This window comes from Eublepharis macularius, chromosome 4 (genome assembly GCF_028583425.1).
Source record: "Eublepharis macularius isolate TG4126 chromosome 4, MPM_Emac_v1.0, whole genome shotgun sequence".
NCBI classification, from domain to species: Eukaryota; Metazoa; Chordata; class Lepidosauria; order Squamata; family Eublepharidae; genus Eublepharis; species Eublepharis macularius.
In genome coordinates, this window is record NC_072793.1 from 171,249,086 (window position 1) to 171,273,391 (window position 24,306).

General features: G+C 43.7%; 1 protein-coding gene across 1 annotated transcript; it reads right to left on the reverse strand.

The window, feature by feature from the left end:
• Positions 1-9,374: 9,374 nt before the first annotated feature.
• LOC129327833 (zinc finger protein 420-like) lies at positions 9,375-20,037 on the reverse strand. Its single transcript, XM_054976584.1, has 4 exons — positions 20,023-20,037; positions 19,038-19,164; positions 18,396-18,488; positions 9,375-13,966 (listed from the first exon to the last, which is right to left on the reverse strand). The coding sequence occupies exons 1-4, from the start codon at positions 20,035-20,037 to the stop codon at positions 11,229-11,231; spliced, it is 2,973 nt and encodes a 990-aa protein (XP_054832559.1). The 3' UTR covers positions 9,375-11,228.
• Positions 20,038-24,306: the final 4,269 nt, after the last annotated feature.

Here is a 24,306-nt window from a genome sequence, read left to right on the forward strand (position 1 = left end):
ACAGAGAAAGAGCATGTATTTTGCCCAACAGCTGGGTAGTACCTGCAGAAGGCCTGGTTCAGATGAACAAAGTTACCATAGTGGAGCATGTGGAGACAGATGGGGCCAAGGGCTGGAAAAGCTTTGGATGTGATAGTCAAAACCTTGAATTGAGTCCAGTGTTGAACAGCAGCAAGCAACTGAGCCTGGGTGAATCATCCAAAGCATGTGATATCAAGTTGTCCAATGGTTGCTGCCAGACCTTCCCTTGATGAGTCCTCCCTCAAAGGCCATATTGGTTCTGGAAAGGGCTGTACCCCCCCCTTTCCTGACAGAAACCAAACGGCAAGAAAGGTGTTGCTTTCAAATTCTGGCCACTTTTCAGCTGATGGGAAGGGGATCCTCCATCAGCTGAAAAAGCTGCCAGCTTTTCCCTCCTCCCCCTCTTGTCAGCTGAAAAAAGCAGCCAGCGTTTGAAAGCAGCTACACTTGCACGGCGAGAAACGTGTTGCTGCTTTCAAACGCCTGATGCTTGAAGGGAGGGAGAGCAGCTGAAAAGCTGTGAGCGTTTGAAAGCAACACTTGTCCTGCCGCTTGCAAGTGGCAAGAAAGGTGTTGCTCTTTGCCCAAAGCTTCCTGAAGCAATACCAATCACTTCAAGAAGCTTTGCTTTGGGATTCTCGAATCGGCTCAGCAATACTGGGGCCGATTTGGGAATCCTGAACCTTTCCAAATTGAGCCTTCAGGTTAAAAACCTGACGTGCACTCCCTGGTCTTTAAAGGGTGTTGCACTCTAAACTAAGGTTGCCAGCTACCCAAAATCCCTCACTATTGGAGTATGCCAATGCAGACAGGGCTAAAGAAAATTCAGACTGGAGATCTACTATTGGTTATGTATTCTATGGGGATGGAACTGTAAGTTGGGCAAGTCACAAACAAGAAGTTGTTGCTCTTTCCTCTGCTGAGTTTAAATAACAGAGCAGATAAAATGAGCCCTGCTGGAGCCAGGCTGAAAAGAAGCAAAGGGGCCAGAGGAATGTGTGTATGTGGGTCTCCTCACCTCATCCCCCACCTTATGCTCCTCCCCAGCCTTGGCCCATCATTCCCCCTCCCCAAACCTCCCAAAAGGGTAAGCCGGTCCCTTTCCTTTTTGTGCCTTTTGCTGGTTCCCTGGCTCTTTGGGATTTCTTAAACTTTGCTCCAAGCAGTCCTTTCTGATGCAGAAGGCTGGTGGAGAGCAGGGAGGCAGCTGGGGGGGGGGCGCTCCTTCCCCTCCTGTTTCCCCTCTTTCCTCTTTGCTGTAGGTCTGGCATTTCAGCCCCCCTCCTATTTTTCCCTTCTCTCACCACTTTTCCCCATCTAAAACCTCTTTCAGCTCACCAGATTCCTTCCCGGCTGTTCAAACGTGTAGATGATTGGGGAAAGCAACAGCAAACCACCCCGTAACAAAAGTCTGACAAGAAAACTTTGTGATGCAATGTCCTCCCATGAGTCAGTAATGACTTGGTGCTTGCACAGGGGACTACCTTTACCTATGAGTGTTCCTATGCCTATTTCACCTGAGGCATCAGTTCACCCCTACCCACTGCAAAGGTTCACCAATGTCAGCTTGGGAAATCCCTGGTGATTTGGTGGCAGTGCCTGGGCAAGGCAGAGCTTGAGGAGGGGAGAAAGCTCAGGCAGGATGCGATGCTGTTGAGTCCTCCCTCCAAAGCATCCATTATCTCCAGGGTAGCTGATCTCTGTGGTCTGATCTGCTGAAATTCCGGGAGATCGCCAGGTCCCTCTGAGCTACTGAGGGTTGCCAACTTCCCCTGGAATTACAAGTGATCTCCAGACTACAGAGATATCTCCCCTGGAAGTAATGGTAGCTTCAGAGGATGGACTCTATGGTATCACACCCCTGCTGAGCTCTCTCCCCTCCCCAAACTCTACCTTCTCCAGGCAGCACCCCAGATTTCCAGGAATTTCCCAAGGCAGAGGTGAGGAGGGCCCTATGTAACCAGCCCAGGCTTGACAGGAGCCAACCAGCAGGAGAATGAGGCGCAGGCATGCCAGGACCTACAGCCAGAAGCACCTCTATCGTCCAGCTCTGACCCAGCAGGTGAAGGCCAGCTATCTGCTCCCAACCCTCCAGGATCATCAATCCAGAGGCATATGGATCGCAGTAGGCGAAGACTAAGGGCAGAATTACATGCAAAAAGGCACAGTGCACGCTTGATGGCAGCTGCCTGCTGACACTGAAGATGAGTCTCTACAAGACTCTGCCTGAAAAGCCGGCGGGGTGCGAGACGTATGGGCATGCCGGCTATAAAGCCTCGAGAGAGAGAGAGATGCTTCTGGGCAGTGGACACAAAGTATACATTGAGACGCTGACCTGCCAACACTATCTGGATTGATTACGAAAAGACCTGCCCTCAGCCTGAATTTCGGATACTCCCTCTCTGGCTTATCTTAAAAAAGACTGATTGCTGGAAGACCAGACTACAGCCTGAATGACCTGACCTTGGAACTCCCCCTGGCCTTGTTATTCTGAGTAACTGAAAGAGATGCTGTAACCCGATACTGGAGCCCAGCAACCTGTACAAGAAGCTAGGCAAGACAGTGAGCTTGCCAATGCACCTGTATGCAATATACACAACCTGCACACGTACCTTGGATCCTGTGCACACATCGCCTATTGGAGTGTCTTGCTTATACTAAAATGGATGTGCATATGTAAATGAGAGTGATTATTATGGACACTTGGTACATGTCTCAATCTGGATTGGGCTGTGAGATATAATTCTGAAGTTGATTGGAAATTTAGGTTGTTAGGATGCAGCAGGAAAGTTAGGGGGTACAGGACTGATGCAGCAGGATGGACAGTTGTCTGAGGGGAAACAGGAATATGGGTAAAAAGAAATTGAGAGAGTTTCCGTGATGGAGAAGCTGATCTGCAAGGGACCCACCTTGGAATGACATCATTTGTTTGATAGGATACCATAAAACTGAGTCAAGGAGGATGCAGAAAACAAAACTTACTGTGGTTTGCTTGCTCCTTCAGGGTTGGTGGTGGAGAGTACCCTCAAGTCATAGCTGACTTATGGTGACCCCTGGTGGGGTTTTCAGGGCAAGAGACTAACAGAGGTGGTTCACCATTGCCTGCCTCTGGAACCCTGGAATTCATTGGAGGTCTCCCATCTAGTTGCTAACCAAGGCTGACCCTGCTTAGTTTCTGAGATCTGAGGAGATCAGCCTTGCCTGGCCTATCCAGGTCAGGGCCCTTAAAGGTTAGGTACACAGTTAAGACTAGGACAATTATACCTATACAGGAAAAAAAAACCTGAAATCAGATTAAATTGACAAACTTTCTGTTCGGGTTCAGCAATGGTTCCATTAATTGAAGTACATACAGCCAAGATGCTAAGACCATAAACGGAGTGTGAGGGGAGGAGCTGGAAAGAGTCCATTTGTTCCAAGAGGAAAGAGTCAGTTTGTGACCACAGAATGCTGTACTTTTCCACATAGCCCTCCATCGCTTTAATATCTGTTCATGAGGTAAGACCATGTGCAGAAATCAAAACACATTTTATCGTTTGCTGTCTTAGATGCATATATGTATGCAGGTGTGGTGTGGGGCAGTACCAAGAGTCACAGCCTCTCTGTGGTGGTATACGTAAAACAGAGCTGAATTTGTACCAATACCACAGCATTACAATATGGACATGGTGAAACTGCAAGTGGGGAGAGGGGGAGAGGAAACCATCGCTGCACCCTCCCCCGCAATAGTTTCCTCTTCAGAAAGAAAAAATGAGAGTGAGTGCGTGTGACAGGATGCACTGGAGGAGGAAGAAAGAGAAAAGTGATGGAGTGCAACCAGAGAAAGAAAGTGTGGTAAGGGGATTGAGGAAGAAAGAGTGAGAAAGAGTGTGTGTGTGACAGGAGGAATTGGAGAAGAAAGTGAAGTGGGTGGCAGAGAAAGAAAGTGTGCATGTGTGATAGGAGGCATTGGAGAGGGAGAGAGAAAGCGTGATGGGGTGTGGGATGGAGACAGTGAACAGAAGAGAGAGTCAATGTGTTTGACAGTAGTCATCGGGGGAGAGAATGAGTGTGAGCTCATTACCCGGTATACTCTACCAGGTAATTTCCACATTGTTTAATATGTTATGTTAAATTGCATGTGCTTGGTCATAGGAGATGTGAGCAGCTGACTGGTACGATTGAATGGGCTGCCTTCAGTAGTAATCTCTGACATTGCCCCAGACTCTGACCCCGCATTTCTCTCTCCTGCTGCATGAGTGGTGGCAGTTGGGGTTGTCCAGGGAGCCTCCCCAGGGCCAGCCCCAGAACTGTGGTTGGAATGCTGGGAAGCAGTCACCATTCGGCACACCTCCATGGCCAGCCCGGTGTTCCTTTTCATCTCCCTGTGCCACCTCTCTGGGGGTCAGTCCCACTGCTTTGTATGGGGCTTTTGGATGGGAAGTAAGGTATGAACTCTTACTGATTATATATATATATTAAAATTATATATATGTAATTTTAATATATTTAATTTAATATTTATAATTATATTAAATTATATATATAATTTTAAAAATAATATATATCTATATAATAATATAGATATAATAATATATAACATATATATTATTTTTTAAAACAAAATGATAGTATAGAGGGGATACAGAAAGGGGGAAAAGGGATTACATAACATAACTCTGTAGACCAGTATATAAAACAAAATAAATAGTTCTCCCCAACACCCCCTTCATTAAATTTTTTTAAGACTCTACGAAATAAAATGGGACATGCTTGTGTTGGGGTGCATTTATATTCAATGTTTTAGGTTTCAAATTTCATAACTAATCTGTTTTGCGACTACATTATTGGTTTCATCATTACTACATAACTCAATATTACATACTTCTGCCACTTCTATATACCCACAATAACCTTTAACATATAGGTAATAAAGTACAAAAGGTAAATCCATTATATATCTCAAAATAAGGAAATAAGAAAGTAAAGGAGGTTTCTGCTCAAAATCTACATCTTTATACATTTATATTCAAGATGTTACACTTAGAACTTACTTTCATTCTACTTCTACATTGCAATACTGTTAACAGTTTTTAAAAACTGTTTCTCATTCTAAATTTATCTCCTGTTTGCATAATACACATTCCATCTCTCCTCGAATTTCGTGATTGATCTGTTTCTCAAATAAGTTGTTAATTTCACCAATACTGCATATTTTGTATGTTTATTTTCCCGTTCTTCTAAGCTTGGACAGATGGCTGGTTTCCATTTTGTTGTGTAGATGATTCTAGCCACTGTCACCACATATATATTCAAATATCTCTTCCAGAACTTTTGGTAGTTTATTAGACAATATTTCTAACAGCATATTCTTAGCTTCCTTAGGGAGTCTAAATTTTAATGTATTCTGCATTTTCCCATGTAATTCCTTTCAGTATCTTTTTGGTTTTTTGCAAATCCACCACAAAGATTTCATCTATACTTGACATTTCCACCATTTTCCTTTGCAGTTTTTGTCTACTTTCTCAATATCCTTTGGAGTAATATTCCAGCTGAAAAATATTTTATACCAATTTCTCTTAACGCTCAGCTGGCTGTGAACTTAATTCCTTTCCCCCATAACCGTTCCCATTGGTGCATAGGTATTTGCTCTCTAAAATTCTGCATCCATTTAATTGTACATTTTTCACTTGTTCTTCTTCTGTTTCTAACTGAAGTAATAACTTATATATCCGCATTTAAACCATATCCTCAAGAGTCCATCTCTAAATTTATCTTTTTCCAATCTGTTAGTATTTTGTCCTACACATATATAGGTAACATATGGAAAAAATAATTTTGACATCCATTTGACTGCTGAAATTCTCTCCAGTCATGAGATTTTTTTCATTTTTTCCATCTGGATAAATCTGCTTGTATCAGTTTCCAGGTCTTCTGTTAATTGTTTTTCAAAAGATTGCAATTTTGTCCATTCACATTTATCCCGAGATATTTAATAGAATCAGTGGCTACTGTTCATTCTATACTCTTTATAATATCCTTGTTGCGTTAAAAATTTTGTTACCCTTTTTGTCTTCTTCCTGTTGGTTTTATATCCTGAAAAGGATCCAAATTCTTAAATATGTTCCATTACATACAATTATTGTGGATCCAAAACTGTTAGAACCATGTCACCTGCATAAGTTCTCATTTTAAATTCTCTGTCATCCACTTTTATTCCTTTGATCCTTGCATCTTGTCTAAGATCCTTGTATCTTGTCTTATTCTCTTTGCGTCTTTAGCATTGCATCTCGTATTTTCTTGAGTGAAGTGAACCAGTATATCTCAAGGTAGCTTATTCTTGAATGCAAATTTTGAATTCACTCTAAATATCTGATCAATATCAGGAATGTCTTCTTGTATTGTCAAGCAATCTCTCTTCCAAGTTTAGCCTCTACATATCTTCTGATATGCCTCTAAAATACAGGCTATTTGCTCTGCATTGGGTTTCCAAGATTTCAGTTCCTTGTTCGGCATTCTCACTTCGAGAATCTTGTCTTTCTATAATAATAATAATATTCGATTTATATACTGTCCTTCAGGACAACTTAATACCCACTCAGAGCGGTTTACAAAGTATGTTATTATTATCCCCATGACAAAAACCCTGTGAAGTGGGTAGGGCTGAGAGAGCTCCTAGAAGCTGTGCCTGACCCAAGGTCACCCAGCTGGCTTCAAGTGGAGGAGTGAGGAATCAAACCCGGTTCTCCAGACTAGAGTCCTGTGCTCTTAACCACTACACCAAACTGGCTAGATATATATCATTTTCTCTTTGCTTTTTTAATACTTAGGATTTCTTGTATTTGGTTTTGTAATTTTGCATTAATCTGATAGTCCAGCAGATTATTTCCTGACGTGCTTCTTGAATATTTTTCTGTGTTCTTCTCTTAGATTCTTGAATGTTCTGAATTTTCTTCTAAGTTCTTTCCTCAAATTATTGTATTTGATTTACTAATATTTCCAATAGCTTTCCACCAATTCTTTGAGGGATTTTGGTCTTCATCAGTTTCTTCTACTTTCCTTTTGTGTTTTTGACATATTCCAGATGCTATTCAAGAACCCTTCTGTTTTTAAAAATATTATACAGATTTCCCACGTACTATTTCTATATCTTTTTTCTGTGCAGATATAGGAACTTACAACTATCACATTTTATATTATTAAAATAACCAAACTATAGTGAATATCTGTTATAAGGTAAAGGTAGTCTCCTGTGCAAGCACCGAGACATTACTGACCCATGGGGGGATATTACATCATGATGTTTTCCTGGCAGAGTTTTTGTTATGGGGTTGTCTGTCATTGCCTAATAGGGAGAAAATCTTTATACATAAGAATAAAAGACATGAAAATGAAAAAATATGGCTTATTTTCAACCATCATTTCATGATCATAATCATGTCACCAGTCAAACATTTTATGTCTTCTATTGAAATTTTAATTTAATAAGGAAGGGGCGGGGAGAGAAATAATAAGGGAAAGGGGAATTGGGAAGAGGGAATGGGAAGAGAAGGGAGAGAGAAAAAATAAGAGAAAAAAAGAAAAGGAACAAATATTAGTATATATATATTATTGGTTTGTTGGCTCCTAAGAGTCTATTATAATAATCTGTTATACTTCATCCGGAAAAGGCCAAAGGAAAAAAGTGAGGGAGGGGGGTTTGCCCAGCACTATGTTTTTATTTTCCAATGTGCTGATTCCTCTTTGGTTCCTGTTGTCTGAAAAAAAATATGCTGGGAATAATCAGAGATGGTACTCTAATAAATAACATTTAAAATAAGAGAGCAATTTATATCTTTCTGTTGAGCTATTTGTCGAATCTGCCAAGCTACTCTTTTTTGCTGCATCATACGTGAGCCGAAGCTCCAGTCCCTTCAATAAACAATAAACACCCCTCACCAAGTTTAAAAAAAAAGGAGGAGGAGGAATAGGAACCAATTGTGGAAAATCAATGGCCAGAACATCGAACAAGTAAACGCTTATAAATATTTGGGGGAAGCCTTTACATATAATGGCAGTCCATCAGCCCATATGACATCTATAACCAACACAGCAGAGAGAAGTGCCAATGCTATCCTCAGAGTCTTCAGAAATGAAGGTGCAGGTTTAGTCCCGGCAGCTTTAAAGCTCTTCTCTGCTAAAGTACTGACCTAACTTACTTATGGGATGGAAGTAATTTTAAGCAGCAGTAATAACTATACGGAGCTAGAGAGGTTACAATCCAAATTTCTCAGGGCACTGTTTACTGCACCAAAATGTATGCCGAATGTGGTCATGTCATGCCTCAGGTGGGGTGAGCCACCTTACGCTGCCACCACTCTGGGATTTAGGGTCCCTTGGGAAGGCCCAGAGTACCCTCTCAACCCTTCTGACCTCCGTAGCTTGGCCAATAAACAGGCGTGAGGACCCAGCAGAGTAACAACAAACAAAAGGATTTATTTACAAGGAGGTCAGTTAATATCAAACAAACAAGCAAGGTACATTCGCAACAATAGATGGATGAAAGCAAAAAAAAACTAAAGGCCCTAGCGCAACTGAACGCACTGTCCCTCTGTCTGCCAGGCCTGTCTTCTCACCCTACCTGGATGAGGGCCTCTCTCCCTAGCAGAAACCTCCTCTGGCCTGTTCCCTGGGAGAAAGAGCACAGGCTTTTTTCCTCCCAGCCTTATATGGCACTAGCCCCCTGTGTTCTGATTGGCCAAAAAGGGCGCCAAATGGCCCAGGGCTCCTGGGAATTGTAGGCAGGCCTACTCCCACTGCTAACAGGTTTCTGAGGCCTTGCTAGGCCTTCCTGGCACAGCCAGATCATGACAGGTCCTAAGACGAGGCAGGGATACCAAGAGTAGAATTGAATATCTGGACAGCTGCAATATCTGGACTGGCTGAGAGCCAGTTTGGTGTAGTGGTTAAGAGCATGGGACTCAAATCTGGAGAGCCGGGTTTGATTCCCCACTCCACGAAGCCTACTGGGTGACCTTGGGCAAGTCACAATTCTCTGGAGCTCTCTCAGCCCCACGCACCTCACAGGGTGATTGTTGTGGGGTAATAATAACACTTGTAAAATGCTCTGAGTGGGCATTAAGTTGTCCTGAAGGGCGGTATATAAATCGAATGTTATTATTATTATTATTATGTTATTGGTTAAGAATCCACCTAAAGCCTATGGGACTGATCCCTTTATTCTTAACTTCCTCTCCATAGATGGTTGTTGTGGGTTTTCCGGGCTGTATTGCCGTGGTCTTGGCATTGTAGTTCCTGACGTTTCGCCAGCAGCTGTGGCTGGCATCTTCAGAGGTGTAGCACCCTGTGACACTGAGAGATCTCTATCTTTTGGTGCTACACCTCTGAAGATGCCAGCCACAGCTGCTGGCGAAACGTCAGGAACTACAATGCCAAGACCATGGCAATACAGCCCGGAAAACCCACAACAACCATCGTTCTCCGGCCGTGAAAGCCTTCGACAATTCCTCTCCATACCCTGATGGGTCTATTAGAATAATGGATAAATTGAGAACAATTGGGATATCCACGGAAAATCTTTTGGAAATGGGTCTAAGTACAGCCAGATCTATGGTTAAACAATGTTTGATTGACATAGAGGTCCAAACTGATGGAGCACTCTTACCTGGTATGTATAGTAGTCTTAAATCATGGTCTGGATTTGCAGCAGCCCCATATCTCTCTAACATTATGCACCAAAAGTACAGATGGGCCTTTTCTAGAGCTCGTTTCTATGCCTTCTCTTCTAATTCTAATGTGTTGCGGGGAAGGTTTCTTCGTAGGCTTATCCATCAAAGATGTTGGATATGCCCAGAGGAGAAAGTTGAAACCGTTGCTCATATTCTCATACATTGTAAGTTGTATTCCGAAGAGAGACAGCAGTTAATATATCCATTACTCTCCTAGTTTAAATCTTTGGATAATTATTTGAAATTTGTAGATTCTGTACTGCTGAAATATTTGTTGGAAGACTTCCAGTAGCAAAATATTGCAGTAGCAAAATTTTGCAGTAACAAAATAATTGGTTTTTGGTCATAAACAAGCGGAAGTTTTTAACAAAAGGAGAGACTGAAGATAGTTTTATTTTTTAGGATTTATCTGCAGAGTATGATAACAGTTTTAACTAAATCTTTTCTCTCTTTTTATGTAGATAAGAACTATGGTTTGTATATGTGATCTGGTCATTTGACCGTAATAAATCTGAATTTGGAACCTGAATTTGGAACCAATTGTTAGTCCACAGGTAGGATAATCCACAGATTTGTGCACTGAGATAAAATTTTTCTAAAAGGGAAGAATACAGATTATTTCATCTGCTTCTGATATTTCTGCTCTGTTTGAGAGCTTTCTTGAAAGTAGTAGTTAAATTAGGCACAGTTCAATAGTTTATATCTGCACTGTCATAAATCTCGTTAGTTAGTTCTCTGTACTTTTCAGAAATTCTCTTACTGGTGAAATTAAACACTTCTGGGAATCTACCAGTCCACCAAGGTAAGTTATAATTCCTAGCGGGATCTTAGGAATGAGCCAAAACATTACATAATTATGAAAAAGAGAAAAGGAAAAAGAAAAAAGAAAAAATAAATGGAAGTGGGGGGAGTCAACCTTTCCCGGCAAAAGCTCTTTATTCTCCACTGACTTTGGTGTTATCAAACCCCAGGAGGAGTCTGAATAGATCAGGTCCCCCTCCCTACACCCCATGGATTCACCTATCAGTTAGAGCTATCAGTGAGAGCTCCCCCTTAGGGAACTCGGCAAAGATTGGAGCATGAATTATCTCAATCCTGGTATGAGTATGCCTTACACCAAGATGAGTCTGGAACTTTTAAAAATGCTCCTGTTCAGTTTGCCATTTTCCTCGGAAGCTCCCTGTATAAATCCTTATAAAATCTCCATTTTGAATACAGCAAGAATTCCACTTTGACTGAAGCTTTCACCACACTCCTAGCATGTATGTGAATTCTTTGATGGGAATTAAAGTTTCCACTCTGATTGAAGTTTTTTCCACACTCCAGCCGTTTATATTTCTTCTCACCTGTGCGAATTTGTTGATGGATAGGAAGCTTTTCACTCTTACTGAAGCCTCTTCCACATTCCAGGCATTTATACCGTTTCACCCCTGTGTGAGTTCTTTGATGAGAAGTAAGGTGTGCACTTCAACTAAATCTTTTCCAACACTCCTGTCATTTCTATGGCTTCTCCCCTGTGTGAATTCTTTGATGGACAATAAGTTTATCACTGTTACTGAAGCTTCTTTCACATGCCAGGTATTTATACGATTTCACCCCTATGTGAATTCTTTGATGAGAAGTAAGGTGTGCACTTTGAATAAATCTCTTTCCACACTCCAGACATTCATATGGTTTCTCCCCTGTATGAATTCTTTTATGAGAAGTAAGGCTTCCATTGTGAATGAACCTCTTTCCACACTCCTGGCATGAATATGGTTTCTCCCCTGTGTGAATTCTCTGATGGACAATAAGTTTTCTACTCTCAGAGAAGCTTTTTCCACATTCCTGGCATTTATATGGTTTCTCCCCTGTGTGAATTCGTTCATGCACAGTAAGTTGATCACTCTTACTAAAGCTTCTTCCACATTCAAGGCATTTATATGGTTTCAGTCCTGTGTGAGTTCTTTGATGAGACCTTAGGTGTGTACTTTGACTAAATCTTTTTCCACACTCCAGGCATTCATATGGTTTCTCTCCTGTGTGAATTCTTTGATGTGAAGTAAGGCTTCCACTGTGAATGAATCCCATTCCACACTGGTAGCATGAATAAGGTTTCTCTCCTGTGTGAATTCTTTGATGGACAGTAAGTTTTCCACTTTTAGAGAAGCTTTTTCCACATTCCTGGCATTTATATGGTTTCTCCCCTTTGTGTATTCTTTGATGGATAGTAAGTTGATCACTCTTACTGAAGCTTCTTCCACATTCCAGGCATTTATACGGTTTCACCTCTGTGTGAGTTCTTTGATGAGAAGAAAGGTGTGCACTTTGAATAAATCTCTTTCCACACTCCAGACATTCATATGGTTTCTCCCCTGTATGAATTCTTCGATGAGAAGTAAGGCTTCCACTGTGAATAAAACTCTTTCCACACTCCTGGCATGTATATGATTTATCTCCTGTGTGAATTCTTTGATGAGAAGTGAGGCTTCCACTATGTATAAAACTCTTTCCACACTCCTGGCATTTGTATGGTTTCTCCCCTGTGTGAATTCTTTGATGGACAGTAAGTTGATAACTCTTAATGAAGCTTCTTCCACATTCCAGACATTTATATGGTCTCACCACTGTGTGAGTTCTTTGATGAGAAGTAAGGTTTGTCCTTTGACTGAATCTTTTTCCACACTCCAGGCATTCATATGGTTTCTCCCCTGTGTGAATTCTTTGATGAGAAGTAAGGCTTCCACTGTCAATGAACCTCTTTCCACACTCCAGGCACATATATGGTTTCTCTCCTGTGTGAATTCTTTGATGGATAGTAAGTTTTCCACTCTCAGAGAAGCTTTTTCCACATTCCTGGCATTTATACGGTTTCTCCCCTGTGTGAATTCTTTGATGAACAATTAGTTTATCATGTTTACTGAAGCTTCTTCCACATTCGAGGCATTTATACGGTTTCACCCCTGTGTGAGTTCTTTGATGAGAAGTCAGGTGTGCACTTTGAATAAATCTTTTTCCGCACTCCAAGCATTCATATGGTTTCTCCCCTGTGTGAATTCTTTGATGAGAAGTAAGGCTTCCACTGTGAATGAATCTCTTTCCACACTCCTGGCATTCATAGGGTTTCTCCCCTGTGTGAATTCTTTGATGGACAGTAAGTTTTTCATTCTTAGAGAAGCCTTTTCCACACTCCTGGCATTCATAGGGTTTCTCCCCTGTGTGAATTCGTTGATGCACAGTAAGTTTATCATGCTTACTGAAGCTTCTTCCACATTCCAGGCATTTGTACGGTTTCACCCCTGTATGAGTTCTTTGATGAGAAGTAAGGTTCGCACTTTGACTAAATCTTTTTCCACACTCCAAGCATTCATATGGTTTCTCCCCTGTGTGAATTCTTTGATGAGAAGTAAGGCTTCCACTATGAATGAACCTCTTTCCACACTCCTGGCATTCATAGGGTTTCTCCCCTGTGTGAATTCTTTGATGAACAGTAAGTTTTCCACTCTCAGAGAAGCTTTTTCCACATTCTTGGCATTTATATGGTTTCTCCCCTGTGTGAATTCGCTGATGGATAGTAAGTTGATCACTCTTACTGAAACTTCTTCCACATTCCAGGCATTTATACGGTTTCACCCCTGTATGAGTTCTTTGATGAGAAGTAAGGTTCGCACTTTGACTAAATCTTTTTCCACACTCAAGGCATTCAAATGGTTTCTCACCTGAGTGAATTCTTTGATGAGAAGTAAGGCTTCCATTGTGAATGAACCTCTTTCCACACTCCTGACATTCATATGGTTTCTCCCCTGTGTGAATCCTTTGATGGCAAATAAGGTGTGTACTCTGACCAAAGCTTTTCCCACATGCCAGACATTTATACTGCTTCTTCCTTGTATGAATTCTTTTATAGGAAGTACATTTATCTGTCTGCTGAAATACTTTTCCATACTCCAGGCATTTATATAAGTTCTTTCCTTTATGGGTTTTCCAGAGAATATTATTTTCTGATTTTTCAAGAACATTTTCCTTTCTTTCTGTTTGCTCATTCCTATTTTCTCCTTTCAATATTTTTTGTAGTCGTGAAACTTCATGAGTGACATCACTTTGTACAAGACAAGAACTTTTCCTTGGTGGGTCTTTTCCTTCCTCCTTCCTCCGTGCACTATAATATTCAGTGTTTTCTTTCACATCTGGATATATATCTTCTTTCCCCATCAATGGAAGTTCTTTTGTTTTATTTTCTGACTCCCACAAATCTTCTCCTGAAAGAAAGCAAAGCCTAGTATGAACATGATAAACAAAAAAAATGCAGCCTAAACATTAGGGCATGAATTAAATTAACTGCTGTAGGGAATGCCTAAAACTACCTACCTGAAATTATCCGAAATTGTATGGATTGATCTGTCGTATGTTGCAGTTGAAGGGAGAACAGCACTTCATGGGGACAGTTACTGTATGACAGATCATTCTTTGGCCCAAAATGCAAGTCAGAAGAGCTGATCCAAAGAGCAGCCACCGCCCAATAAGTATGCACTAAGGCAGATATGGAGATCCCAGATAGCCTGATTGGGTTTATTGCCTGATTGGGATGATGGAAAGCCAGGAGGAATTTCCTGCCTGTGACATTGGACCCCCAAAGTCTGACCGAGATGCCCACCATTAAGGATATTTAGCAGCTGATATGTTCTTTGGCCTTCTGGACAGAGCCATACCTTCTCAGTCTGGGATTATATGTTTTTCTTTTTTTTTGAAAGTTTTTTTTATTATTTTTTAATATCTAACATAAAAAACTACAAAAGACTACAAAAGTATAAAGGGAAGGGGGAAAAAAAGGGAAGGGAGGACTGGGAAAAGGGAAAATCAACATACAAACAACAAACACTACACTACATGTCTTGTATTCCCTTCATGCTGCAATTTTCTTAAAAGTTAACTTTCTAATATGCTATCAGATTGGTAGGTCTTATACAATACAGATTATATTCAGGATCAGGACTTCTTCCCCCCCCCTTGCGTCTCGGTCTCAATTCTCTCTGCGCAGCTGGAGCAGCTGCGCCCGCTCTTTCCTCCCCCCCCCCGCTACTTTCCCCTTCAGACTTCGAACTTTCTTCTTGCTGAAACTCCTGATGGTTGAACAAAAAGTCTGTCAGCTGCGCGTCCGATGTGATCTTGTAAGTTTGATCCTTATATCTGAACCAGACACCTTCTGGAAACAGCCACTTATATTTTATATCACATTTCCTCAAGAAAGCCGCAAGTCCTTTATACTTGAATATTCTTTTATGAGCCAAAAATGGAACATCCTTCAATATTTTAACCTTATTGCCCAAATAATCCAAGTCCACATTATACGAATTGTCTAAGATGGTGTCCCAAGTCTTCTTAGATGAAAAGTCAATAATAATCTCGCGAGGCAGCTGCCGCTTCATGGGATTATATGTTTTTCAATGAAAATAATTTTACATTATGGTTCTGAACTGCAGTTCTGAAAACTGAGATTAATCCTGTTGCCATGGTGATGGAGAGTTTTTTTTTAAATAGGAAATTCAAAAATTGACAGAAAGAGGAGGGGGGAGTGTGATAAATGATCAGTGTAAAATCCCGTGAATTATACTCCAGGTGCCACAATGTTTCTGGGAAGGATTCTCTTTCCTGGGATAGGAGGGTAAAAAAAGGCTCAAATACTGACTGAGAGGAAATGAGTTCCTGCCAGAAGATAATAATTTGTCCCCTTTGCCAGGAAGGGCAAGATGGATGACTATTTGTGTACCGTGCTGGGCAATAAAGCTGGGTCACATGTACACTAACATGATTCAGGAAGGACCCACACGGGCTTTGATTCCAAATCTCATCAGGAGAAAGGGTTAAAAGATCTGAAACCCTGGTTTTGTGGGTGTTCCCGCTGAATTAGGAGCAAGGAGGGAACAGAGAGGCCTTTGCCTGTATATACCTACATTCCTGGGGATTTACGCCTATTCCCTTGAGAGGGATGCCGAAGATAAATCATCGTGAGTTATTTTCCTTTCTTAGTCTGCAATAGCCTTTGTTTTGTGATATTTTCCCGATTCTGTGCTGTAGTGAATAAAAATCTCTTTTTAAGGAAGCAGACTTCATCAAAGTTCCTCCCACTTCCCTAAGTATTGGTTCACGCACACACATGCACTGCAATCTCCAAGTCGACTTTGAGGGGAGACCTATGTAGAGTACATTACAGTAGTCTAGTCTCAATGTTACTCGTGGCCACATCAGCCATGTTCAAGGTAGGGACCATCTTCCAGGCTAGTCTAAGTTGTGAGAAGGCCATTTTTACTGCTGCATTTACTTGCTTCTCTAGCAGGAGTGCTGGATCCAATATAACCCCTAGGCTCTTCAATGAGTCAGCCAGGGTCAACTGGGCCTGATCAAAGGCTGGAAGTACAATGTCCTTCAAGATCTCTGCTTTTCCAACCAGCATCCTTTCCATCTTGTCTGGATTCAGTTTCAATTTGTTTGCTTTCAGCCGTTTGACGACAGCTGTCCATCAGCGACTCAGGACCTCTACTGCATCAGCAGAGGATTTGGATAATGAGCTGGTTATAATCTGCATATTGACCATTCAATTAATTGATTCTCAGAACATGAGGGAGAAACTCCCTTCACTCTCTCTTCTCTTTGTTCATCTTCCTCAGATGAGCACATGTCATGAAGGACTAAACTTTTACCTAGGCACTTCATCATTTGTCTTGGACAATGGGAAGAAATCCCAACTCCAAAAACTAACATAATGAAGATACTTTAAATGCCACAAAAATGGCTCACCTATCCTAATTAAACACCGCTTACAGTAAGTAAAGAGTTTCGGGCTTAAAGGACTGTATGCTTCACTGTTTCTTTACACCATTGTTCTGACTAATATACAGATGGTGTGTACGCTTTTTATTCATTCATTAGACTTTCTTATAATTTGAATGCGAAAAGATTGATCTCTCCAAAAACACCACTCCAATTTGGTTCTGTTTTCCGAAGACCAGGAAAGGGGAGGGGAAGCAGTTGACCTCACCATCTCTAAAGTGGTAAAGTGTAACAGATCGTCCCCGTGCTAGCTAGTCTGAATGAAGTGGGAGATGCAGCAACTAGGCAGGGCCTTTACATTGCAATGCTGGTACAGAGCGCAAGATGTACAAATTGGTGTAGCAGGAGGCACTCTTCTATAGTGTTTCTCCACGTGTGGGTTGAAGAATGAAACCAATTTTGTCATCTCAGTAAGCGATCCATGATACACACTTCAGGGCACAGTTGCACACTGTACACATATAGACAATTTACTTTCTTGAATAGTTCTCTCTGTGGGAAAATCATCATGCGTGCCGTGGTTCTTAGAAGAATCAAATTCAGTGCTTATTTGGAGGCAAGGCTTTGACATGGATAAAGCTGGTATTTCTTCTTCACTGTATTTTAGGCCTGACCTTGGAAACAGTATCTTTCATGTCATATATTACTGGAGTTTTTTTATCTATGTTGTTTGATAAAGAATCAAGTAAAAGGTGCCCTAATGGTTGCTACAGTGAGTTTCTTAGAATCTTACAGAGGTTAGAGGGAGTAATGGTTAAGGACAAGGTGATCAAATATAATCTCCAGATGCCAATATTGCCAACCTGCCAATATTTGCTGCTTTCTCAAAGATACCTGGATTGGGCACTACAGAAAACAGAGGACTGGACTAGATGGGTGACAATGTCATGGTTCATCAAGGGTGTCAAAAACACCTTGGGCCAGCCTTGGCACCCTATAAAGTAAATTTGGACTTGTGGGTCACCATACCAAAAAGGTCGGGAACCAGAGCTCTTTCAGATTTATTTCTGGAAGTGGTTACAGGAAAGGGGGTGCCTTGCTGGGCAGAGATCTGGGAGGGCAGCAGAGTTTTTCTGACCTTCCAGGCCAACGGAAACAAGGCTTGCAAGACCACTCCTTCGTATCGGGCTCTGCTTGGAAAAAGTGATTCGACTGGGCATAAGGAAGTTGCCTGTTTTCGTATCTTCAATATCTACAAGCTCCACAACTCAGCCAAGCTCTTTTCAGGAAGCGCTCCAACTGTGAAGATACACAAGGCCCCAAAAATCCACTAACCCTTAGAAGGAAGTACAGGCAACACACAATCCCACGATTTGATAGCCATCTTCAAATATCTGAAGGGCTGCACCTAAAGAACGGGGTGGAGTTGTGTTCACTTGCTTTAGAGGGTTGGACCAGAAACAATGGGGTAAAATTAAACTAAAGGTTTTTCACTAAAAATTAATAAGAACTTCCGGATGGTAAGAATGATTCCTCAGTGGAAGATGCTTTCTCAGGAAGTGGTGGACGCCCCTTCTTGGAAGGTTTTTAAGCAGAGATTAGATGGCCAGCTGTCAGCAATATGGATTCTATAACTTCGGCAGATAGTGAGAGGGAGGGCAGGAAGGGATAAGCCACTGCTCGGTCCTCGTGGCCTGTTCTTATGTGCCCTGGTTAATGCTGAATTCCACTTAGGGGCCAGGAAGGAGTTTTCCTCCATGCCAGAGATTTGGGAGGTTTTGTCTTCCTCTGGCCATTGAGCAAGGGTAGAGAGAAGATAGCTATGAATTTCCTGCATTGTGGAGGAGGCTGGACTAGATGACCCTTGGGGACATTCCAGCTCTATTTTTCTATGATTCTGCAACAGATCTAAGCAATTACCTGCTAATCCATCTTCTTCATCAGAGATTAGGAGAAACAGCTCTTCCTCCTCTTCCAGCCAGGATATGAGGTCAGGTTTGGCAACCTGAATTCCTTTGTATCAGTAAGAGAAATTGAAATTAAAACTTCTGAGTGCGCATAAATTCAGCAATTCCAGCTTGACTTCAGAAATAAACAACAGGCAAGTAACACAGGTGGGGTGGAGTACAATATGGGGCCAAGAATCATCCTTCTGGCACTGGCAGTTCTCAGCCTGCTCCCTGCCAAGCTGAGAGGGAAATGCCAATCATATACTAACTATGTTTCAGAGAGGCCAGCAGAGTTCCCTCCACAGCCACATCTCAGACCAGGGAAGGCAAGGCCCAGACTGAAGCCCCTGCTTAGACCCACCTTCTCCCTAACAAGCATCCCTCGGCCCCTCTTCTCATGTGATCCAAACACAGGATTGCCCGATAGGAGATCCCTCTCTGCCAGGAGAACCCAGAATCCCTCCCACATCAGAGACAGGATCATGGAGTGTGGCAGAGATCAGGCTATGGGCCCAGGGAAGACCAACTGACCACGTCCTTCAGCATCAAGGACTTCCTTACAGTCACACCTCACAGCAAGAAGGAGATAGTCCAAGACAAAAAGGATCCTCACCCAGAGAGGCCACGTTCCCAAAATTCTCCAGCATGACCTCCTTGTAGAGAGCCCTCTGGGCTGGGCGCAGCAGGATCCACTCCCTCCGGGTGAAACGCACAGCCACCTCTTCAAAAGACACGACACCCTGGAAGGAGAAGAACAAGCTGTTTGTTTATATCTCTGGAAAGCTGATGCATGGAGGCAGGAGGCAAAAACAGACAGTAAATCCATACTGGAAGATCAGCAGAAAGAGGAGGAGAGAAGAGCCTCTAGCAGCCATTTTAAACTTAACAGACTCCATCTTAGAAATCCAGGTTAAAAGGTCCCAAAATAAAGGGCAGGGGAACCCTTGGAGTGCATGGATACCAGTATAAACCAGTTCTGTCTCAGTTACTCAAGTACAAATGTTTCTTTTCCTGCCTGGAGATAGCATTCTGGCTCTCAGGCAGGGTTGTTATGTATTGCAAATTCTTATGCTTAAGAGAGCATGCACTGCTGTTTCATTTATTCTTCACGTAGTTGACACTCAAGGGACAGGGTGCCCTTCACGGAGACCCTATAGCTGTTGTTAATAAGCTTCCGGCTTCTTTTAATCCCACCTGGTCTTTATTTTGTTTCTGCCACAACAAACCCTGTGGGGACATTTGGCTCTCCCCTCCCAGCCTTCCTTGGGGACATCTTGGGGCCAGGAGGTCTGTCCTCATTGGCAGGGGCTAGCAACTTCTGGGGATGAGGCCAGAGATGTCCATTTGGTAAAGGACCAAACAGTTTCCCCTGGGAAATAACTTTCTGTGGGAAATTCATAGGCCAGTATTGATTCATAGTCCCTGATGGGTCTTCTCTGCCCACATCATCCAAGATGGGGTGAGTGAGAGGTGGGGCATTTTCCTGCCTTCCCATGGGCAGCCTCGATATTTGACAGTGCCCAGTCCTTTCTGCCTTGCAACAGAGAAGGAAGCATTCCTGCCTTTTACAGCACGTCTCTCTGGTAATCCCACCATACCTCAACTGGCTGCATCGTAGCTCTTTTCCTTTCACCTCATCAAGGTTGGGTTTATGCTTCTGCCTGGGAAAGAGAGAAAGAGGAAACCTTTTTGTTACATGCCCGTTTCTTGAGTGGACCCTCTCTGGATTTGCTCTGGGGCACAATTCAAGATACTGCATTTGATGTAGAAAGGGTGTTTGGTCCAACATGTTTCTCCCCAGACCAGCCATTCTTTGTAAGTGGAGGTGCCACCTATCTTATTCATCAGTCTCCTTCCCCTCCTGGCCATGATGAGATGATTGACACAAGACGGCAAGAGGGAGATTCCAGCCATGAACATTCCAACTACGAATGTTTCTTTGTATAAGGGAACGTTTCCCTGCGCACAGAAAGTTAGCACTGCAAGTAGAAAGTTTCTGTCCTCTGGTTCTCCTTGCTACCATGATTTCCTATGGCAGGGAATTGTTAACACAGGAAAACATTCCTTCATGTGCTCCTCCACCTGCAGTCTGCAGTGAAGCTACATTGAGTCCACTCTTAAGGAAAGGGGGCTTAAATAACACTGCACATAAAGTGAGCCAGCCATCTCCCCCATCTCAGGTCCCTGTAACCTCCTTCCCTGGCATGTGCGAAGCAGGCCTTAGATGGGAAACTATATACATGTGGGAGAGAGTGGGCATCATTCATTGCCTGTCTGACATGGCTGACACCCCCTCCCCCCCAATCCTGGGAGCCTGGAGGAAACCATCTCCCTTCATGCAGTGGAGTAAAGGAGCAGCCCAGATCTCAAAGGAGTCAAACCAGGATTCTGAAATGATAAAGGGAGAATGGGAAGAGGGACTCTTCCAACACACACAGAGCGGAAGTACAAGTGACAAAAGGCACAGGTTGGACACTTGTCAGCTTCCCTCAAGTTTTGATGGGAAATGTAGGCGTCCTGGTCTTGCAGCTTGGCTCTCTGACTGCTGTCCAATGGACTTGTCAACTGTCACTTGTCCAACATTCCGCCAAGCTGCCTACATTTCCCATCAAAACTTGAGGGAAGCTGACAAGTGTCCAATCTGTGCCTTTTGTCACTTGTAGTTCCGCTCACACACACTATCAAGGAGCCAGTGTCCTTTGGGAGCCTGAGGTGGAAGGAGTCTAGGGGGAGGGAGGAAAGCCCTGCTGGGGCCAGGCTGAAAAGAAGCAAGGAAGAAGACTCCGCCTGCCCCTCTTGCTGCCCCCCCCCCCGCCCAGGTCCAAACTGTGCCTTCTGTGCGTCTTTTATTCCCTTACTTTTTCTCGGGAATCTCCTTAGCTTTGCACAAAGCTGGTACGAGAGAGCAGGGGAATTGCAGAGGGGGGGGCAGGGGGCTCCCTCTCACCGCCTCCTTCCCTTCTTTTCTCTCCGCTGTGGGTCTTGCATTGCAGCCCCTCCCTCTCTATTTCCCCTCCCCTTCCAAAGCACCTTTGAGCTCACCAGATTCCTCCCCAGTCCTTCAAACAGGAGCCCGAGATACAGAAGCTTCTGCAGGACGGAGGGAAGACCAAAAAATGGCTTACGCGCACACACTGAACCCCCCCCCTAAATGCCTCTCTAGGATGCCAGACTCGTTCGCCTTAACCCTTGGAGAGGCTCTCGCCACTTTAAAGAACACAGGTAAGGTTGCCAACCTCCAGAAAGGAGATGGAGATCACCCGGCATTACAACTGATCTGCAGAGTACACAGATCAACTGCTCTGGAGAAAATGGCTGCCTTGGAGGGTGGACTCTTTGGCATTATACACTGCTGAAGTCTCTCCCCAGGCTCCATCCCCAAATCCATAGGTTTTCCCAAACAGGAATTGAGAACCCTGTGAGGGGAGAGGGAAAACAAAGACAGATTCCCGGGAGAAAACGTTTCTACTAATATAATAATTTTGCTCTTTCACACGCTCTATGCATGTATATGTTTATTACCTGTGTGGGAAAAGCAGAGCATCCAATCTCTGACTGCAGCTTTATTTCCTTTCTCTTATGGATGTCCCTATGCTTATTTCTTCTGAAGCAGGAGAGGTCAGTTTGCCCCTACCAAGAAGGAGCAGGAAACGCAAAGCCACCACTTGACTGACAGGACTGCAGCAGAGCCCGAACAAAATTAGGGCAAATTTCACAGCCTTGAGGGGCAGAAAGGCGCTTTAGGTTGTTGGAACAAGGGCTGATTCCGCACATGTTGGATAATGCACTTTCAATGCACTTTAGCAATCGTTTGAGGTGGATTTTTTGTTTCACACATGAAAAATTCAGTTCCAAATGATCTCTAAAGAGGATTGGAAGTGCATTATCCAACGTGTGCCAAGATGTCACACATCTTCTGTGGGACCCCAATGCCAGTGTACCACCTCACCTCTGTGCTTACAAATGAAATCGATCTAATTTTTATTTTCTTCTTTTACACCCACCTTTCTCTGCACTGGGGAGCTGAAGAGGCTGACATCCTTCTCCTCTCTTCCCTTGTATCCTCACAACCCTGTGAGGTAGTGTTGCCAAGTAGGCCCCCTCCCCTGCTTTAAAGCCTGCTATGAACTGTGTTAAAGTTTCCTGCGTTACTGTTTCACTGCTGCACAAAGACTGCTTTGCACGTGTGTGTTCTGATACACGTGTCAGTTTCCTGCCTGCATGTCAATTGCCTTGCTGCTGCTATAGACTGTGTAGTTACTGACTCCATGTTTGGATAACTGCACAAAGGACTCTCTTTCTGGGCAGCCCTGCCCTGACCTGTATCTGGACTTCCAAGTGTGTGTTTGGACTGTGTTACAAGTGTGCCCCGTGCCTGCACTGCCATCTGCCACGGACCGTGCCTGTTCCCTGCTTTGGACTGTGTTTTAAAGTGTTGTTCCCGCTGCCTCCATGAAAGCCTGCCTCATATGGGCCCAAGCCGCTGCTAGCAGCCGGGCGCCAGCCGGGGGAAACCTCCAGCGAGCCTGGCTAGGCGCTCCCTGGTCAGTTCCCGCCTGGAGCCTCCCGCGAGCCGGTCGCCGAGCTTGCCCTCGCCACCGGGCAGCCTGCTATCCAGCCCCAGCTATGCCCAGCCGGCATCCATGTTCTCAGGCAGCCAGAAGATCCTGGGAAGAAGACTGCTTTGGGAAGCCATTTCGGCGAAGCGGGCACACCACGTCCGCAGCGAGAGCCCCTCGCCCCGCTCTGCATATCTTAGGAGCCGCCCCAGAGAAGGAACTAAGTGCCGACCATCCCAAGCACTTAGAGAATGCATCTCAAAGAAACCTCCGCATTCCAGAAGCTGATGACATCAGGACAAGCCCTGTCCGCTGGAACATCCTTTCAGCCCACTTGGATTTCCCCCTCCCTCTTTTGTCCCCTCTTCCTGAGGTGTCACTTATCCCAATCTGATTACCAAAGTGGCCCATCTAAGCCATTCAGTAGCCCATTAGACCCTTTGTTTTAAACTGTGAGAACCACCAAGTACAGCACCAGCCCCAGGGTACGTTTTGGGGTATTTAAGCTGGTCTCCCAGACCACTCGGTGCCTCGGCCATTCCCTATCCAGACCTCCTTGCTGTCCGCCTGTGGTCCCAGTGCTGGCATTGGGCCACCCTCGCTGCCGTGTCTCTGCTTCGCTCCAGGATTGTGAGTATTTCCCTTACCATCGTTGGGAACCCGCTAATGCGAATGTCTCTGTATTTCCTACTCTGTATTTCTTAGACCTTGGGTGTTCCTTGTATGATTGTGCAAGCTAGGCTTACGCCACACTCAATACACGTGTTTGGAACTTAGTCGTTGTCTGCCTCTTTTTCACTAGAGTGTCTGGGATCGGGACCTCCGTATACATAGGTTATGATCCTCGCTTAATATTAAAGTTACAGACTGCTGCAGCTAATTCCCCATTATAATAAAAGAGCAGTTCTGGTAACAGTTTACTGGTGGAGAATGCAGGCATAACCCAGTTCGTGTGAATACACGTGAGTCGACACGCGTGTCTTCAGCGAACTGACTTAGAGGAAAATTTTCCAGACCTCAGTGTAAAGAGCGCAATTTAGCTCAGGGAATTAAAAGTGTGAGTGTGTGTGGCTCTAGCGAGCATTTCCTATCTTGTGGGTTGGCTTTTCCCCATTTCCTCCTTCAGCCAGCTTTGGACTACTTGCCTTTTGTGGTGCACCGCGAGGCCCTCCAGCCGTTATAACCGGTGTACTGTGGGTGAGGACCTCTGAACTGGTGAAGTTCCTGGCCACCTTCCGGGCCGCCTAAACGCGTCTATGTGGGTGGGATCCCAGAAGTAGGCTCTATAGATTCATATATACATCCTGAAGCAGCACATATAAA

What these genes read in the sequence shown, in the direction of transcription:
- LOC129327833 (XM_054976584.1), bottom strand. An exon ending in TGGGAACGTGGCCTCTCTGG is followed by an intron (nt 18,489 to 19,037) that starts GTGAGGATCCTT and finishes ACTGATACAAAG; the next exon opens with GAATTCAGGTTGCCAAACCT. An exon ending in TGAAGAAGATGGATTAGCAG is followed by an intron (nt 13,967 to 18,395) that starts GTAATTGCTTAG and finishes GCTTTCTTTCAG; the next exon opens with GAGAAGATTTGTGGGAGTCA.